Here is a 20,757-nt window from a genome sequence, read left to right on the forward strand (position 1 = left end):
AACAGGATGCTCAAAGCGTCACTAAGCAAATCTGTAGACTACAACCCTGAAACTTCATGGGACAGCTAAGTTTCTGCAAAGGATGGAGATGCTTCAATTGCCCCCAATTTAATAGATGCTTTCTGACTTCTGATTCTCATTTAACTTCTCTTGTTCTTTTTGTTTTCTAAAACTTGCCTCCATGGGTAAAGCAACCAATGTACGAGAACAATTGTATGTTTCAAGGTGTGCAGATATGTGAAAGTCTACGTAAGGACTATTTTTCACTCTAAGTTACTTTGTTCTGGTAGTATGATCACAATTCCAAAGTAATTTACCTTAAATTTTCTTTCAGCATGGAGCTGGAATTGGTTACCAGAGATAAAACCAGCAAGAAAAAAGGCAAAACCAAAATGAAACACACCAAGTATTGAAAAAGGCATAACTAGAAAAAGAGGACCTTTTACATGAATTGTCCGTGCAGACAATGTTACCAAAATCTCGGAATGAAGAACTTATCGACACCAATGTGATGCAGATAAGCAGACACTTCTTTATTGATGGCCAGCTGCGTGACAGTCCTCTCACGATCAATGCACACCAAGCTTCAAAACCATACACCATATACAGAACTTATTCATACATATTCATTAAGTATTCATGCATAAACATAATATTTCCTGAAAATCACCAACATACTCTCTTTTTCCCCACTTCATTTTTTTATTTCATGAAACAGAGCAAGAGCAGGCACACTATATCTAACGACTTTAGATGAGATGATACTACACCAGCAGACAGGACACTAGCAGTGTTCCTGCATACAGGGGAAAAATGAAACAAAAAACCAAAACCACACCCAAACAACTGACTGTTGCATTCGATAAATTCATGTCTGTTTTGATGGACAAAAGTAACTTTTGTATTTCATTAAACTCAAATGCAGTACCTGTACACAATAAAAAAACACAAATGCTGACAGAGTGTGCATCTCTTGATGACTCTGGTTTGGACATTCATTTAAAGGAAGCACAGAAATAGGGAAGAGCAAGCAACTATGCACTTCACGCAGCAAGGAAGTCTTACATCTGACTTTGACAGAGGAACCAAAGCATAAGATAAAAATTGCTGTTCAACAACATTGCTTTTTCAACATTAGAGTTCATGCTCCTGAAAGGCAACTGCAAAAATCCAGAAAAAAAACAGGTTTTAAGGTAAGTAAAGACATTAAAAGGTCAGGCAGGTTTCTGCTATGGATAAATCAAACCTTGTAGTTCTGAGAAAGAACATTCCTCATTCTGCCTCAAGTCGAGGTAAGACAGGAAGAATAAGATTTCCAAATGCAGAGTCTTGAGTTATGAAGTATCCTGACGAATGTGCATGGGCGTGCTGGAAAGAGAAAAACATTTGTTAAAACATAACTCCCTGCAGCACTGATATAATTCAAGTCTTTACAGGTTCTGTGGATTAATTATTTATTTCTCCCAGCCTGCTCCTCAACTGATTGTCAAATTCAAAACCAGTATTTTTAGATCAGCCACATCTGAAGAGGACCCATCAAAGGAATTAACTTGGCCATTCCCTGCTGCTCATTTTTCAGCAAATCCCATGGAGATGAGGAGAGTGGTAAATGAACCCCTGATCACTCTCCTCTGCCTACACCCCACGTTTCTACTCCCCTCTATAACCAAATTACAGGTCTTGATTTGTGACAGCTGCTGCGTATCACTGCCAGAAGTGTGCATCAGTAGTGTCACACAACGTGAGGCTACGTGTACAAATGACACATGACCAGACACACTCCTGTACAACATGGGACACCAGCATTCTGCTCATGTGATATGTATATGCTTGTTCACCTGAGGAGGGCAGCTGCTGCTTACAGCTCTGGATAACCTTTGTAAAATCCTATGTAATCCTTCCCAATTCAGAGACTGGATTCCACTAAGCTGGATGGCCTGTATATTCCTTCCTTCCACCACTAAGGAAAAAGCCTAGTGGATATCAAATTTAACCTAAGCCAGCAGTGTGCCCTTGCAGTGATAAAGGCTACCAGTACAGTGAGATGCAACAGCACAGCAAACAGGCCAAAAGCTGTATTTGGGATACTGTGGTCAGTTTCAGATACAAGCTGGAGGGAGTTCAGCAGTGACCCAACGCGACAGCTGCGGCTGGGCTGGAGCTCTCAGCATCCAAGGGGATGGTGAGAAGACTTCTTGTACAAAGAGAAAGCCGACAGGAGATCTTATGCTGTTTTCAGATATCCAGTGATAATATATAAAGAAGCCTGCTAGACTCAGAGCCAAGGAAACTTCCAAACTTGATTTGATCACACTCTGACCAATGTGATATAGCACTGCTGTGAGTTATACTTTGAGCAGGGCACTGAGCTAGAAACCTCCAGAGGATCCTTCCAGCGTACAACATTCTGTGATCAACACAGGACACAACCCAGAGCTCACTTCCACTCCCATTCACTTCAGGCAAAACAATCCAGGCCTTTACTGGGTAATGGAAACAGAACAAGGCATAAGATATGCGGACAGGGCTGCTAGTTTGCATCTCAACATTGTTCCCATTCCTGTGCCCTCTGCCAAGTCACACTGTCTATAGAGTGCCAGAAAGACATATGGCCATTGTACCGGCTGTCCTGCTCAACTTCCAATTTCAGCATCAAACTCGGCCTCACCTGACATGAGCAAAATAGCAGCAAATGTAAGCCCGTAAATATACAAATAAGTTTTCCAAATCTTTCACCCTGTCACTTGTAACTGCACGGTACTTACTTGGGTCTACTCAGATTCAACCAAGGAAAGCGGTGTGGCTAGTTCTCCCTACTGTTCATGAGACATTGAGAAGTGTGATGAAACTGACTCTTGACTGAGATGTACGGAACAGCCCTGATGATGGTGTAGGCTAGATTCTTACAAGCGTATTGAGGGATAATGAGTTGATGTATTTAAGCTTTCATTAACAGAAGAAGAAACTTTGTTACAAATACAGAAATGTATGAAACCTAATCTCTAAATGTGGCTTTTCATTCTGTCTGGGTGCAGGACTGGTCTCTGGACTGAAAGCCCAGCTAAACTCTACCTGACAGCATCGTCTAACCTGTAGTGCAGCCTTCTGCTGTGCTGCAATGTGCTGTTGCTCAGCATGATCACGGAAATCCTTGTTCAGCGGTGATCTTGCAAGTGCAATGCTGCAAAAAAGAACAAGATAGTATGATACATACCACAGAATAAAAGGTCTCCTTGCCATTCTAGCCATAGATTCCATAATTTGCAGAGCCCATAATTTATTTGATTCATGGCTTGACAATTGTTAACTATTGTTTGGAATTACTATTTGTTAACGTGAGAGAGAAGAGGAAAATGGAGTGACCATAGCTGTATCATTTGACCTAGCACAAACAACTGATGCCAAACTAAACCCAGAAGACTCACACCCCCAGAGCCTGATGTGGATTCGCTCATGGGTGGTGTCCCACTGAAGCCAGTGCAGCCCGCTGGGGTGCAATGTTAACACAATGTCACCAATTTTTTTAAAAACTGCTTTGTGTTTTCACCATTACTCAGTCAACTCAGTGACTGTTCTAAACAACTGTGATATACTGAAGATATCTCTTAGTGCTTCCACTGAAGACCAGTTTTTTGGTGGGTGGGCAGCAGATCACTGTTTATGGTAAAGGAGCTCCGATGTAACTGTAACAATGGTCCTCAGATGATTAAGCTTACAGTACCTAAACCTGATTTTTGTTACCTATCTCAATGCAGCATATATTAGGTTTCAAATTAAAATTCCTAAATAGGTTTTCTTGGCTTTTGTATCTTAAGACTTGTCCACCTTGCTAACCAAAAAAAGAAATAAAAAGCAGACCTTTTTTTTTTTCCCCAACTCTATACATGTAGCATGATTAGCCATCCTCCAGACAGCAATCAGTGAGGACTGCCATTATGGCTGTCTAACAAGGCAATTTACAACTACCTTTGAAATTGGCTCTGCAGACTGGTGCTGAAAGCCCAGCCCTCCTTGCTCAGAGATAAAAGTATGAAGGACAACAATGGATTCAAGCAAACTCATCAACTGTCCTTTCCCAGCAGCTTCAATGTCAACAACCGGTAAATCAGTAAATCAGTTTTTCAAAAGCAACCATGCTCATGAAAAGACCTTTAGCCAAATCTATGCCTAAATGCATAATGAAAGCTAAGTAAAAAATCCTCTGAACAGATGTTATGACAAATATTAAGATAAGCTTCACTGCTGGAGAAACATATTACTCTGTTTGTTTTAAAACATAGTATCCAGTTTGAAGATATTTATTTTGCATTTAATTCTGTACTCTGTAACTTTTCAATATGATTTCTTTAGAGAAGGCCTCATCATAAGCTGACACTTTTCAAGAGAGGTCTTCTGGTTTTGGATAGAGGATCCCCATATGCCAATGCCAGAAATCAATTAATCATTCATCCTTACACTGGCCATGCCACTATTGTGCTTTAGGTACATCAAGCTCTTTTCTGTCAAGTTTGTAGAATTTCTATGGTCTCATTTCTGGTAATTCTGTGGTCCAAAACCTTTGGCACAGCATCCCTGCCAGAGAACTGTCAGCTTCTCAAAAATCCTACATCAGCCCACCATGCCAAAGCAGAGAATCTGACTGCTGCTTTGTAGCCCTCCTCCAACCCCACCTTCAAAATTAGTAAATTCTAATACTGCTCACTAGCATATAGCACTATTTTTCCTTAAAAAGGAAATCAAACAAGCACTCCCTGAAACTCTGCCACACACTTGCAATGAAGTACGGATACACTGTTGCTAGGAGTCAGGGGTTGTACATAACCCCCTGATATTTCTGTTCTTCTCTAACCAATAACTTTGCTTGAATAATAACTGTATACAGACTCACTCAGAGATCTAACTCAGGTAATTTCAAATATTCTACATGCTTTTTGACAGTATGAAGGAATTAACTGACCTAGAATCTCTTTGAAAAAACACACAGGCAGCACTCACACTGTATTCAGAGTATTTGACTCTTTTAGAGACACTGCATGTAAAACACTGTGTCTAGAACACAGCACTGCACTCACTTCATGCTAACCCAAAAGTTCAACTATCTCAATTTCTCCATGTAAACCAGCATGTAATTTTCTAGTTACTGATTTACAACAAAAATCTAACCTTTTTGTCTTAAATGGGAGAAATCCCAGTAGCAACTTTTACATTCAGATTAGATTATTACACCTTAGAGTGTAGAATCATCTTACAACACAGCACCTTTTACAGAAAGATAGAGTTTTGTTTTGCAGTAACATCGGTGGCTTTATCTTGCACACAGGGAGTTTCAAAGATAACTCGCCCACTCGCTGCCGTAACTGTTCTCAAAACACATTAGGTTCTACCCTGAACCTAACGGTCTACTACTCCCACTCCTTCGGGCATTTCAGCTTTACAATTAAATGCTTTCTCAGTGCCTGCTCCCTGATCCTTCTTTAAGATAGACTTTAGTGCAGTTGTGTAAGCATATCTGGTTCTCCCCTTCTCAAATGGAAATCACATAAGCCAAAATTCAGGGTCTGTGAACAATTTTGGATACTAATATGTTGCTGAAGTGCAAGGTCTCTCTGACTGGTTATTGAGGATGGTCAGAAAACACTCCTTGTAAGTGTTTACATGAGTTTACAGCTCACTTGTTTTTGGTTTGTTTTTTTCCTTTGATGTAATCAGTGATGTCTGAACAGGTCTAAGAACATAAAATACCTGGCTCCAGGGTGATTTGTGGAAGACTGGTTTTGCATAAGTAACTTTCTCTTCTCCTTGTCTAGTTCTGCCAGGATTGCAACCCTATTTTTATTCTGGAAACCTGGTAGGAATGACAGAAAAATATTAAGAGGTTTACTTGGTTTCTATGGCCCAGTTCTTAATCTTGTGGAATTAAAAGCCTCTGTACAATATGACATTATGATGAATACACTAATCTTTAAAGCTTTGCACCCATCTGAAACTCTATTAATAAATAGGTTTCATTTTTCCTTTTCTCATTTTACAACATGAAATAGCTTCCTTACACTATCATACATAGTAATCATTTTAAAATGCACATTTCTATCTCAAGCTAGATCCTACCCCTTCCCAAGCCAGCTCCAGAGCTACAAACAAGGTACATGATCAAATACTTGCCTTTCAAAAAAAAAAGTAAACTTACAGGTTCTAGACTTAAAATTCAGTCACTGAATGTACAACTCAAAATTAATGGAGTAATATACTCATGGTGCCTAATTTCTCATGCCAGTGAAAAACTGTAACATAAGTTTTACATATGTAACAGCCAAGAATGAGATGACAACTAAGCTTGTACATGTGCTTATACAAGAATCACCACCTTTTATTCAATCTATGCAGAAAGGTTTTCGTTTTAATATACTGATGTCCTTACATACACCCCATCATAGTTTAACCCCAGCTGGTAGCTAAGCACCACACAGCCACTCGCTCACTCGCCACCCCACACTGGGATGGGGAGGAGAATCAGAAAAAGGTGGATGGGAAGGAGAATCGGATAAAGGTAAAACCTGTAGGTTGAGATAAGAACAAATTAATAATTGAAATAAAGAAAAATACTAGATTATAACATTAAGAATAATATTAATAACAATAATTGTAATGAAGAGGGGAGAGAGAGCGGAATTCAACCCAAGAGGAAACCCCCTCTAAACAGGCAACGCACAATACACTTGCTCACCATCTGTGACCAATGGCCAGCCAGTCCCCCAGCTGCAATGAACGACTCCAGGCCAACTGCCCCCAGCTCATACACTGAGCGTGATGTTCTATGGTATGGAATACCCCTTTGGCTAGTTGAGGTCACCTGTCCTGGCTGTGCTCCCCCCCAGCTTCTTGTGCTCACTGGCAACACATACAAAAACTGAAAGCAACAACTCAAACTATCTGTGTGTTACCAACACTCTCATACTAAACCCAAAACACAGCACTGTACCAGATACTAAAGAAATTAATTTAAGAAGATTAGCTCGATCCCAGTCAAAACCAGGACAACAGACCATCCTTACTCTGAGTATGACCACAATGCTGGAATACAGAAGCAAAATTAAACTGTCTGGGCACAATGAGAACGTGACCTTTATTTGCTTTGCACATCATTCTCCCAAAAGGACTTTGTATACTAAAAAAAGGGGTCAGGAAGTAAAATGACTGAGGGAGTGTAGAAAATGCCTAAAATAGCTGCCATTTGTGTCTTTTCAAAGTTGCCTTTTAAATGGAGAATGTGGCAAAACTGCTGCACTTACACAGGACTCTTACATGGAAAAGGATCACATTGCAGCCATGTCCTGGTTTCAGCTGGGATAGAATTAATTTTCTTCTTAGTAGCTGCTGCAGTGCTGGGTTTTGCATTTGGTGTAAGAACAAGGCTAATAACACACTAATGGTTTGGTTGTTGCTGGGTAATGGTTACACTAAGTCAAGGACTTTCCAGTTTCTCAGGTGTCAGTGAGAGGGCTGGAGGGGCACAAGAATTTGGGAGGGGACACAGCTAGGACAGCTGACCTGAACGAGACAAATGCATACCTATATATATACACACACAAAACAGGCAGATAAACACCTATATATACATACTGCGGGACATCATGCTTGGTATATAAACTGGGGCAGGGGGATGGGTTGGCCGGGGCTGAAGATCATTGCTCGGAGACTGGCTGGGCATCAGTCAATGGGTAGTGAGCACTTGCACTGTGCGTCACTTGTTTTCTTTTCTCCCTTCCCTTTGGATTTCATCCCTCTCTCCTTCTTCCTCCTTTTCATTATGACTATTATTATTATGATTACTATTACTGTTCTTTTTGGTTTACTATCTTTCAATTATTAAGTAGTTCTTACATCAACCCTTGAGTTTTACTTTCCTTTCAATTCGCCCTCCCTTCTCTCTGTGTGAGGGGGCAGCAAATGAGTGGCTGCATGGCACTAGTTACCAGCTAGGTAACACAACAGTCCACCAAACAAACCAGATACACAAGTCCCTAATGTTGCTCCATATGCCTGTATAGCACAATTAAGAACAACACCTGCAGAACTGACTCTTACAGGCCTCTATGCCACTAAGGACATTCACGTCAAGAATATACACATTTTTTTTACCTCTCATTTGCTGCTATTCTATAAATATCAAGCCACTACACTGTCATAAAAAAAAAAAAAAAAAAAAAGACGTAAGAGTCAAGTTACCTTCTTTATCTCCTCCATACAAAAAGTCAAAGTAATTCTCATTGGAAACTTCTGCATGTTGTGGCCCTGTCCCGAGTACTGTTTTACTAACATCACTAAAAAACGGTAACCCACAAGCTGTCAGGAAGCCCAGACAATGCAACTCTTAAGCACAGTATCAGCATGCCAAGGTAAAATGATTTCAAATTTATTTTCAGTAGCTGCACTTAAAAGTTCATTCCCTTTAAGAGATCTTCTGTTGCTACTCAGTTACATAATCCAGTATTTCCTTCATGAGTGTGGCTCTAAGGAGACAATTATCAGGCAGAAACTTTCAACTCTAAATAATAATTTGCATCCATATCGCCTTACTATCAAACCCCCACATTTTCCTTCTTCTGTGCCTAACATACACAGCCCTGAGCCTCAGTGTCTCAGAGTTCTTGAAAGAAGAGAGTCATTTGATTACATTTTACTGTGGTTTTATGCAAGATCATCCATACCCATCTTTACATTTGTTAACAGATTCTTTTAATTAAATTTAATTAACTGCTGTTTTCCCATCTGTTAATCTGTCCTTCCCACATGGCATTAGTTCCACCTAAACTCTGTTTGGTAAGTGTATTGATTCACGTCTTTGATGTTTCTCTGCTCTTCATGTATCGTACACTTTTTTTTTTTTGAACACCCTGCACTTGCAGTGAGATTGAAAGATGAAAACACAGCTGAATGTGTGCTCTAAGAGATAAAAAGGCTGAGAGTTCTTGCTAACAAGCTAAGATTCAATATTTCTGAGTGGCAGCTAGCCCAGACTTTACTTTCTCAGAAATTCTGGGGACGATACTCTGACAGGATGACTGAAGTACCTCTAAGAAGGTCTGAACCAGTGATCCATGTCTGTATGCTCATTCTACAGAGTTTTCAGCCAAAAAGCATAATACTTGGCACATTACTCAGCAGCCTTCTGCTAGTGCTTGTTTACCCGAAACTACACAAATCTAAATGCATGCTTGGAATTTAGACAATATGGTGATTGAGGCAAGAAAAAGAAGACCACTTTCTAATTTAAGTTGCTGTCAGCTAAAAAATACAGACTAAATATGCTTACATTTACCATGAAGCAGATGGCATGATTCAGAAAGACTTGAGACATGTAAGAATAAAATTTTAAATGCTGTTTTTAAACTGCGATAAGAAACTGCAAGATTATCACTCTCTTCTGTTTTAGTATGTCTTGTTATAGTACCTTACGACAGAAACTCTAAAAGGGACTCAGAAGACACCCAAGTATTTTTTCTTCATTTTCTTATCCCTCCACTAAGACAGGTTTTTTTTTAAAAACAAAACAAACCCTCTATGTGCTGGTTTTGCCTGGGATAGTTAGTTTTCTTCAAAGAAGCTAGTATGGTGCTATGTTTTGGATTAGCGATGAAAACTGTTGATAATAGAGGGGTGGTTTTGTTACTGCTGGGCAGTGCTTACACTGAGCCAGCAGGCTGGGAGTGCACAAGAAGCTGGGAGGGGTCACAGTGGACACCACCAGGACCCCAACGGACCAAAGGGATATTCCATACCATATGACATTATGCTAAGTATATAAGATGGGGGAAGGAGGAGGAAGTTGGGAGTGATGGCATTTGTCTTCCCAAGCAACTGTTATGTGTGATGGAGCTATGCCTTCCCGGAGATGGCTGAACAACTGCCTGCCAATGGGAAGTGGTGAATTAATTCCTTGGTTTGCTTTGCTTGCATGTGCAACTTTTGCTTTACCTACTAAACTGCCTTTATTTCAACCCATGCATTTTCTCACTTTTACCCTTCTGATTCTCTTCCCCATCCCACAAGGGAGGGAGGGAGGGAGGGAGGCGGGGGGGGGCGCAGTAAGTGACTGTGTGTGGCTTGGTTGCTGGTTGGAGTTAAACCACAACACATAGTATGCTGCTCTAGAATTCAGACAGCACCCATCAGCAACCTGCTGTACTGAAAATGTAATTTAATGTTAACTAGAAAAAAGCCTACCTGAGAAAATGAAGGACATTCAGCATATACATGTTAGTGCTCCTTAGCTGAGCAATGTGAAGCTCCTACAGGTATTTTAAACTTTTTTAAAATGCAAAGTAAAGCCTATTAATTTAGAAGGTAACAATGGAGAGGGTGGGACATGAGAAATCCATTCTAGAGAGAAGTCTGGCATCCTTACAAAATAGTTCATCATATGTGGCAATACATCAGCAAGACTTGCATTTAGATACTTCCCTACCCAGGATGCCACAGTGTTTATTCATAAAGACCAACCTGAAACAGCTACAGAAGCTTTCTACTTCCATTATAAAGAAAGTAATTTTTCATCTATAGATTTGATATCTGTTCTGGTTTCTAGTACTAAAAATGCCAATTAAAAAAGGCATCTTTAATACAGACGGGATTCTCATTATGTGAAAGGAAGTATAGATTTTCAAACACAGCAACTTAATAAAGCTTTAGAGTTTAGACTTCCCTTAACTGTGCTGAGTTGCACTACTATTATGAGTTTGAACAGTTCGTGAATACTGCAGTTCATTAATATTCTTCTCTGCTTTGCAGACACAAGAGTCCTGACCCAAAATGACCCATTCAAGGCAGCTAAACAGATTAATGGCAGTGTCAGATGTCAAACTGAGCACCTGGCTCCTCAGATTATTCTCTAACGTAGCAGATTCAGGACATTTAAATTTTAAAACTTGTTCTTTCTGACACCTCTGTTACTGACATCAAACATTGTATTATGTGGTCTGTGCAGAAGATAAAAGTTTACTTAACACCAATGTTTTGCATGTGAAAGGCAGAAAAATAGAGAAAGCTGTAGCCTTGCTGAGTGATACTGGTAGCTTTAAGAGCTCACAGCAAGCTTCGCTCTTTAGCCTAATCCTACCACACTACCTCACCTACCAGTGAGGTTGCTAACATCACTGACAGAAATTCTGCTAGCTAACCCTGCATGGCAAGAAACAGTACTACATTTATCTACTTCAAAGTTCTTGCTTTTCATCTTGTATCTTTTCCCTGATCTGCTGGTTGCTTCAAATTCACAGTGTAAGTTTTTTTCTAAAATGGATTATTTATCATTTGTCCATAGATGTGTAAACAGCACAAGAGCCCTAGTCTACAACTTTATGTTCAAGATACACTTCTACCTGGAAAAATGGTTTCAAAGCTAGATGTCTGTTCTAAGCTCTGTATGTTAAAAAGCACTGTCACTGCACACTGATCTGCCTGCTCAATTCAGAAAGCATTTCAACAGCCATTTCTTTACTGATGTGCATGCTTTCATAAAGGGTAGCCTTAATGAGCAACCTCTTAAAAAGCAGAATCCAAAGACCTTACTAAATGCACAATGCTTGGGAAAAAGGATGGAGTAACTGTATTTTGATTTTCTCTTCTACTTATGACTACTGGCATCGCAAAACGTCATCTAAAAATCTGCTGCACATCAATATTTTCAGTAACAATTTACATTCAGATATGCTTTCATATACATTGTGTGACAATGAAACAAAAGGTGTATTAATAAATCAGTAAATTAACTTGATTACTAAAAGATGTACCAACATCTCGTCTATCCCTCCAGAAAACAGCTACATGCATAGCTGAATGTATGTTACTGACTGCTTTACAGCCACAAAGCTCTCCAGGGAAGAGATATGCTACAGTCCTCAAGTACTGTGCTTGCACACACATCACACTCAGATGCAGCGCATCCAAGTTTGTACATAATCATGTAATTCAGTGCACAATCTTCATTTTTAACACAGACTAGGTGAACATAAAGCTAAATCTAGCTGCTCAGATTGTGTTACGTGAACGCACTTGCATACCTTTAGGCCAAAAGGATAAAAAACCACCCAGACAGAAAGAGACATTGTAGAATCGCTGCAGTCTGAAGCTTAGAATTCTGTACATATTTCAAGAGCTTGGTTCTTCCAACATAGCAGAACTCTTCTTTTCTGAGAAGTTCAGCCCTGTCTGAAGCAGGACCTGTACTTCTTCCACCTTTCGGGGACCGTTCCTTCCTGAGCTGTCACATTTCTCTCGTCTCAGAGGGCTTCCTCCACGAGACCTGACATGGAATCTTTTAATTTACTAAGACACAAGGTATGCTCTGGCCTTGCTGCGAACAAGCAAACACTTTACAAGAGCACCCTTATTACTGCATGTTATGTAAGTACTGTGAAGTACTGCTGCAGAAACAGTGTATTACCAAGCACCTGAAAGTAATTCCTGTAACTTAGAAGCTGGTTTCCAACACCACTACCAAAATGTACCACTCTGGTATATAAACAAATCTTGTGGATACACACAGCACACCAAAAGCTTTTCCACTTCTTTTAAATGCTGTAATCAGTCTCACGCAATCAGTTCTATGTGGTACTAATGGCCTGAAGTAAGACTTTGTATTTGCTTTTGTTGCACTCACATGCAGCTCCTCATATTTGAAATTCTAATCAAAAGACTGCTTTCCTAAGAGGCCAATAAAATAAAGGAAGTCCAGTGCACAAGATCTTAACCTTTGTAGTCAAGAGTCTGCAATCAACAGTCAACTAACTCCTAGGAAAACAGCCGGTACTAGTCAAAGCGAAAGAAACAACTCTGTACAAAAAATTGCAAGCTGTGTAGAAGACTAATGCTTAATTTACCTTTACCATTTTGAGTAAGTGCTACCACTCATAACCCTTCCAGTGAGTGTTTCAGGAAATCCCTGTTCCTGTTGTCCAAAAAGGGGGAAATGAGAGAATTAATTGCTTGCACGGTACCAATATATGTGACACGCAGCAAGCTGAAAATACAGTATTTTTCTAAATCTCTTTCACTACCAGGCTGCATCTGGCAAAGAGAAAGATAGAGAGGTTTTCAGCTGTTGCTCAAATTTACCTGTTCCTTTCTAATTTTCCTAGGTGCATTATTCATAAGCTTATTTGGCTGGTTAAACTTGAAAAGTGTTTCTTGCCTGCTTAGCGCAAATAATTTTCATATGATAAACAGTTCCTTTAGGGAACCACACAAGTGATCTGTTACCCCTTACAAAGTATCAGCATTTCAGAATTAATTACATCCAGCTTTGTCGACTGCTTTCCTGGATAAGGACACTCACACAAAAATGTGCATGAAGTCTCTGGGTGCTGGGAAACTTCTGAATTCATTTCTCATAATCAGTAAGTGAAAAGCCATACCTGAGAAACTTTTTTCTCCTCAGCTTTTCCGTGGAAGAGGCAAGCCTGAGTTCCACTAAAACTTCCAGAAAGCACCACTAGAGGGCGATTTAAGACCCTCCTTCAATCTACCGCGTGGCCGACCACTTCCCCGGCCTGCGCCGGCCTCGCCCAGACCCTCAGCTCCCTGCAACACACATGCCTCCGCTAGACAGGTAAATCTTCGTGTCTTGAAGGATTTTACGGATGCAAATCAGGTGCACCATCAGGCAAAGAAATATTTCATCGGAGCTAGCGTTATGACTTTATTGGGCTTTTCCTCCTAGACCTAGCCACCTGCTGTCTCTGACAGCTATTACTGACTAGGTCTTACTGTTCCCATCACAACATGGAATATATTAACACTTCTGGCTGTTCCCTGATGCCGAGTGCAAGAACTGCAAGTAATGTTCAATGCTAAGTGTTGTTAAGTGTCTGAGATATGCTTCAGGAAATAACCACAGAACCACTGGCATGATAGGTACGTTATAACCTGAGGATAAAGGGAATGCACAGTCCCCAGCCATCAATGGTCTTTTTCAACCATTTAATGTGTGTGTCTTTTCCCAAGCACACGTTCTGCTACTTTCAGCCCAACCTTCCTGCCGCTCTTCCCTTTTCTGCTCTTTCATTAAGTAAACTTACGGTTTTGGTGACTTCACTGACATTTGGCACTTAACTTTTTCCCTTGAATACTCAGATTAAAACTTACCTTGTCCCGAAGGATTTGCTGCCATCCTTGAATCTTCAGCCCGTTTTATTCAGCTGCAGTTCAAATCTTTTAATCCCACAAATATCTGTAGAACAGGCACAATGTAAGATAAACCTATTCCTTTAAAAGAAAAGCTTGGATTTCATTCTGTTAGGGATTTTTTAAGTATGGCAAGCATTACAAAGCATAAGCCAAATACAGCATACATATTGCTTAAACCATGTAATACTACTTATATTGTTCTGATTGAAATTTTTAGCTTGAAATATCAAGAGTTGCAATCAATTCTTTTTCAGATTCTAGTGCTTTAAGAATAACCTCTCCAGTAATTCCGGAGTCGCACATAATTTTTCCTAACAGAACTTCTTCCTGACAAAGTATGCTGGCCCACACTTAAGCAGCATGTTAAAGCATTATACTCTTCAAACGCTAAAGCGTCGAAAGACCTCGGTGTAGGCTCTAACTCAAGAGAACCGATTGAGGAAAGGCAGTTTAAAACTCTGATACGAGGCCGGCCAAAAGCTGCCATCCTCACAGCTGTGGCAAAACAAAAAGCGATGCCCACTGTTCAACCATACGTCAACTCAGACCACCATCAACTGCTGTTTCCATTAAGGTGCCAGGCTATGTGAAGTGCGGCGGCAAAGGGCTCCAGCTCAGCCGGGCGGAGGGGAGGGATGGCAGCGCTGAATCCTGCAGGAAACGCGGATCTCAGTCAGAATCCAACAAGAGAGCAGGGAACAGTTACGCCCCGGAACTGCGAGACCCTGCGCACCAAACCCAGCGCAACCAAGTAACTCAAAGGCGGTGCGAACTGACGGGCCACGGCGCGGCCTGGCCTGGCCCGCACCCCGGGGGGGGGGGGGGGGGGGGGCGGCCAGCGCTGCTGCCCCCGCTGCGCCTCGCCGAGGTCCGCGGGGCCTCATCTGCCGGCGGGCTCACTGCCCGCCCCCGCCCAGCCGCTGAGAGTCCGGCACGGCGCGGAGCCCAGCGGCGGGGCGGCTGTAGGGCCGGGGCTGCTCCCGGGCCGGGAGGCGGGGAAGGGACGGGACGCGGAGCCCAGGCTGCCCCCGCCCGCCGGAGGGCTCTGCCTCCCGCCTCACCGCCCCGTGCCCGTGGGCAGTCCCGCTGCCCCCTCCCCGCACAAGGGACGGACTCTCCCGCCGTCGCGCCCTCCTCGGGCCGGCAGGGGTGCGCTGCCCGTCCGCTGCCGCCGCCCTGCCCGGGCACCTGCCCTCCCGCTGCCCACCTACCCGAGGGCTCCGGGATCGGGCGGGCGCTGCTCCGCTCACCCCCGCCCGCCTCTAGCCGCAGCCCGGCCGCCTCACGGCCATGCCGCCCCACCCGTGCCCAACTTGGCTCTCGCAGCCAATGAGCTCGCGGCACGTGCCCATGACGCACGCACTGCGCAACGACATATCCGCGCCGTCCAGCTTCCGCCCGGGTGACGGCGAGGCGCGCCACCTTCAGTAGCTTGGCGGACAGGGCGGGCCGGACAGCCCCCGTCAAGCGGCGCGAGGCGGGGCGGGGCCCGGCTGAGGGGGCGGGGCCCGGCTGAGGGGGCGGGGCCCGGCTGAGGGGGCGGGGCCCGGCTGAGGGGGCGGGGCCCGGCTGAGGGGGCGGGGCCCGGCTGAGGGGGCGGGGGCGGGGGCCGGGCCCCAGTGACCGTTCGCTTCGGGTTTTAAACGGTGGCTCTGCTTAGTGGTGGCTTGGTGCCTGCAAGGGAGGGGTTCGGGAGCAAGTGAGAGGGTCATGCGTGGATCACGCTAAGGGGCCTTGGGGCATCAGCACAGTTAAACGGCAAAAAGAAAAGTGGAAAGGTTGTGCCACTTCTTCATCGCCGCCGCGCAGTCTGAGTTTGAACACAGCAGGAATGACTCTTCAGCATGAATTCCAGAAGGGGTTGTGCATCCATGTTACTAATGCATGTTTTAGTTTTGAAATGGCAAGTGATGGCTTTTCAAATGAGAGTATCTTTTCTTACATGATCAAGTCTGTCCTGCAGGGTAAGCCTTAAATAGCACAATTCGTGATTTTTTATTTATTTTTTTTAGTGTGCTCGTGGTCAAAACACTTAACTTTGACACAACCAAGCTGAGTAGTGATGTGAACTGTGGCCCCTAACAGCTGTACCTCTGATCATAGGTGGGTAAAACCAGTTCTTGAGAACTGCAATGAATAAATAACACAGCAGGCCGCGAACAGATGGGGCCAATCTGGCCAGCCAAGAAACCAGTCACACTGCCTGCTTAATTTTTATACCCAGGGGTGGTTTTAAGGCAGTAAACAATTGTCATGCAATAAAGGCCCTTTTTCTGAACCAAATTTGAAAAGAAGTACAGAGAACCAGTTACTTTTTTCAACGTAATTTGTAGTTCAAGGTGTCTGTAGTTAGAAACGCTTTTACTGCAGGATATTGAACTTCTTAGTACTGAGATTTTGGTGATGTATGTAACAGGTGTTTCTGAACAAATGACACTTCATTATGGCAAGGGTGGTCTTGGAGCAAACATCCTGTACACTGCAGGGCATTTAATTTCATCTGCTTCCTCTTCCATCAACTCTTAAAAGTTCATAACCTCATTGCTCTCCAGGGTTAAAGGAGAAAAACAACTTATTAAAAAACGTTGGGTTTCTTGCGAAAGAATTATCTACCTTGGTAAGGATGTGCGCAGGGTGTACGCAGTGTGAAATGCCACACTAGTCCATTAGCTCGGACAACAAAATATGTACATACTTTTTGAGGACAATTAACAATTAGTAAGATCTGCTGCTGCAGCCAGCTATTCTAGATGATGTAGAAAGAAATTACATTTTTGAGATGGTACGGAATGTATAAGAATCCTATCAGTATCCATAATACTTGATTGATTTGACTTAAACCAGTGTGCAGTAGTATTATGCATACAAATTCTGTCACATAGACTTCTGCTAGCCAAATATGCTATCTGTCCATGCATTTATACTTTTTCAAAGCCTCACTAAGTGTGAAATCTGTAAAACTGATCAAATTTCTGTCTAGAGACTTGTAACATCCAGATTTAGAATTTGGTTACCTAGATTGTTTGTCTGGTAAAGCCTATCTCTGTGCATTTGCGTGTGTGTTAATGAGAAAATCCAAAACAGCACTTGAGCAAACAGCAAACTCTGACAATCTCAGGGAGTCTTCTGTTTGCTTTAAAGCCCTGTCAGTTACTGGAAGGCAAACATCTCAGCCTTTCCAAAATAGAGGCATTGTTTTCAACTCTTCTCTTTATCTGAACAGCTGATTGAGCACCTTCTCTCCTTCTGATGTTTTGGTTTTGGGTGGTTTTTCTGTAGGTTGGTTGGTTGAGTTTTTTTCATTTTTGTAATTTCTTAGTGTGACTTGAGAACTGTCATATGTGCTTCCCCCCACCCTGCCACCCCCCCTTATTATTATTCTCTCTTGGATGACCTGAAGTCCATTTTTTCTAGACATCTCGCTCGTAATCCTTGAGTGAAGAGCAGCGCAGTGGTACATTTCCCTGCATTGTCATGCCAGGACTGGGCATGTAAGTGGTTCGGAAGAGCTTCAGTTTGAGACAGACAGGCTTAGTGGCTAAGCTCTTCTTTGACACAGCTAACACTGGCAAGAAGAATTAAGAAGCGGACAGTGGTGCTTGGTTGGGGATTGAGGAACAAGGTAGAAAAGGAAGAGAAGTCATCAGCAAGAAGACTCAGGTGCAGAAAGGTTGGGACTCATAAATTCTGCAGTTCTATACAAGTGGGATGAAAATTAATCACAGCAGAGCATCTCTATGGAAACATAGTCCTGCCTCAAGTCAAATGACCCTTTGGCTCTTGAAGGAGTGTCATATCAGTACATTAATTTCCTCCTTGGGATGTAGAAATGGGAAAAGAGTGTAGCTCTTGAAAGGAAGAGAGTTTAATCTGTCATGCATTCAAATACTTTGATTTTCCCTGAAATTTTTCCTTCTTGTTCACTATAATCAAATAAAAATTATAAAATACAGCATTTATAGCATGTCTGTTAGAAAGTCATTACAAAATCTTCAGCTTAAAAAAACGCTGTTCTTCAACATTGCCTCACAAATCTGGCCATGCTGCTTCTTGAGGCAGTAAAATGCTATTTTCCAGGCTGGCTGTTCTTATCATCTTGGTGTACAGGGAGCTGTGTATCTCATTAAATAAACAAAAGCTCAGCTGAATTGGATGTGATACTGAATGATCATAGACTGCAATATCTCAAAATGGCCACGGACAGTTCTATTCACCACGGTTTGCTTGCAGTTGACAAAGCTGAGGTAAAACAGTGATTTACTCTCCACCCGCTCCCCTCCAAATGAAAATGGGCTGTGTGGGATGTCTCCTTGGCTTGAGCCAAGATCTTCCAGAATGCTGCTGTTATTTCCAACTGGCAGTGCTACTCATACAGATCCATTCTAAACCCTACCTTCTATTTCTATATTTAATTTGCATGTCACAAAAAAAACTCAAAAACAAACAAACAAACAAAAATAGAATGTTTTGAAGAGTCTTTAAACATTTTACTTGGGTTATTTTTTTATATCCAGTTGCCTCAAGATACTGTGTCCGTAGCTGTACACTTTCTCCACGGTGGGATTTCTGATTTTTCATTTGATAGCCATTTAGGACAGACTTCCACTTTCTATCACAAGTGCCCTATCTTCCCACAATCGTGTTTATTGCTTCCCCATCAAACTTGACAGCTTTGAAGGCTTTTGATGCAGCAAAAGCTCACCCATTAGCTTAAATGTGTGCATCAATAGTGCTGTTCACTTGAAAGTGATCCCATCTCTGTACAGAGTCAATGCAGACGTAAGATTTAACTGGGTCAGGTCAAAAGCCTGCTCTCTTCAGTCACTGTGGTACAAGACATGAACTGTAGCAGCATAGAGAAGGAAGAACTGTTTTCCAAGGGCAGCTGGATTTTATTTTTTTTACATCCTCTAGAATGGTCTTGTTTCATACTAGTTTCATATGCTGTTATGTGCAAACAGACACAAACATTATCCTGTCCAGGTAGAGCATGAGGGAGAGAAGGTAAAGGGGTCAAGGAGAGGCTGTCAACAGCGAGGTAAAAAGCTTTTACTGCTACTGACCTGGTAAACCAGCCAAGCCTGACAGCATCACAGTCTGGCTTGTGTGGCCTCCAGTCTACCTTATTGGTTTTTGTCTGTACTGTGCTATACAGAGTGCTATAGAGAAGAATTCTATAATTTATGCTTTAAATAGAATGAAAATATTAATATATATAAATAAATAGAATAAAAGATAAGTATCTATAAACTGGTGAAAAGCAGGTGGGTTTTATGTGTCTGATTGAGTAAATAAACTCAACCTGAAGTTAGCCTTCTGATATTCATTGTAAACTCTATTGCCATTTTATGTCTCACTGTCTGAGCCAGAAGATGAAGATGTATTACAAAAAGAATGTTATGGAACAACTGAGAGTCCTTTTCAGGCTCACTATGAGCACTTACAAAGCCATCTGCCATGATAAAAACATCTTGAGTAGAATTATTGGAGTACCTGGCACTCCAGATCAGAAAAGCCATAAAACCGTGGTGCTGTTTATCTTTAAATTTGTAAATAGGTTTTTTAAGAGGTGATCTTCTGTTAGTATTAAGGAGTTGCTCGAACCCTTGCTTTGAAGAAAAGGACTTTGCCACAACATATTGCTGGCATGTAGTATATTTGCTGCTTTGCTGCTGTCTGTAACATCTGTCAACTTTAAAATTAGGAACTGTATTAAATAAGAAAATGTGGTTTTTTAGGGGATTTAGACAGGCAATAGAGAAAGCACCTGGATCTCAGACCCCACCACCAAACTGCTTCTATACCAAGAACTGTAGGTATGTCGTATATAATGCAACTCAATAGTGCTACATAGAATCTCTTCAAAATCCCTGTTCTTGCTTATGCTGACCTATCTCTCACCCTTGGCAAAAATGACAGGAGAGAGCACATACACTGAATGATTTCCAGTTGCTGTGAGAGATGCTTAATTTTAATATATATCAGCTCTAGTTGAGAAGATACAGCTAACCAGCAGAAGTAATAGGAGTACTTCCTGAACCAACATTGCCATAATGGAGGTGCAAGAGCAGGGGTCCTCAAACTATGGCCTGTGCGCCGGATATGACCCTCTAGGGTCCTCAATCCGGCCCCTGATATTTACAGAACCCCCCCTGCTTTCCCCCCCCCCCCCCCCCGCCCCCGCCAGGGGTTGCAGAGGGGGAAACCAAGCAGCCGCAGATGGCTGCCTGCCACTGCATCCACGCCAGCCCCTGTTTAAACAGTTTGAGGACCCCTGTGCAAGAGTATGATTGAAAAGGCAGGAGAGAAGGCAACCTGTAGATCCTTCCTCTCTCTTTCTATCCTAGCAACGATCCAGAGAGGTAGTCTGTAGGCCTTTCATTTCAGTGATACAGAGGCAGAACTATTTTCTTCAGAAAAAAAAATTGTGAAACTGATGACCTTTGTCTTGAATTGGTGAGATTCTTGATCCCATGGTTGACCATCTGTCGTCTTGCCCAGTTAGTATCATACACACACCTATTCTGTTGTATCTCTTTTCTCAGCTAAAATGATGTAAACATAATAAACAGG

At 42.2% G+C, this 20,757-nt stretch overlaps 1 protein-coding gene across 7 annotated transcripts in view; it reads right to left on the reverse strand.

Annotated features, from left to right (window-relative positions):
• Positions 1 to 15,549, reverse strand: part of INIP (INTS3 and NABP interacting protein) — a 231,057-nt gene extending 215,508 nt beyond the window's left edge. The window contains exons 1-7 of one of the 7 annotated variants that reach the window (XM_055698437.1): positions 15,396 to 15,549; positions 14,721 to 14,835; positions 14,143 to 14,227; positions 5,743 to 5,845; positions 3,091 to 3,181; positions 1,247 to 1,368; positions 513 to 1,160 (exon numbers count right to left, since the gene is read on the reverse strand). In XM_055698437.1, coding sequence (XP_055554412.1) covers positions 1,273 to 1,368; positions 3,091 to 3,181; positions 5,743 to 5,845; positions 14,143 to 14,167 — 315 coding nt within the window. In that variant the 5' untranslated portion in view covers positions 14,168 to 14,227; positions 14,721 to 14,835; positions 15,396 to 15,549 and the 3' untranslated portion in view covers positions 513 to 1,160; positions 1,247 to 1,272. The other 6 variants (XM_055698438.1, XM_055698435.1, XM_055698433.1 and 3 more) reach the window with 6 other exon arrangements.
• Between the last annotated feature and the right edge of the window lie 5,208 nt (positions 15,550 to 20,757).

The sequence above is a fragment of the Falco cherrug genome, chromosome Z (assembly GCF_023634085.1).
Source record: "Falco cherrug isolate bFalChe1 chromosome Z, bFalChe1.pri, whole genome shotgun sequence".
In the NCBI taxonomy this organism is placed as follows: Eukaryota; Metazoa; Chordata; class Aves; order Falconiformes; family Falconidae; genus Falco; species Falco cherrug.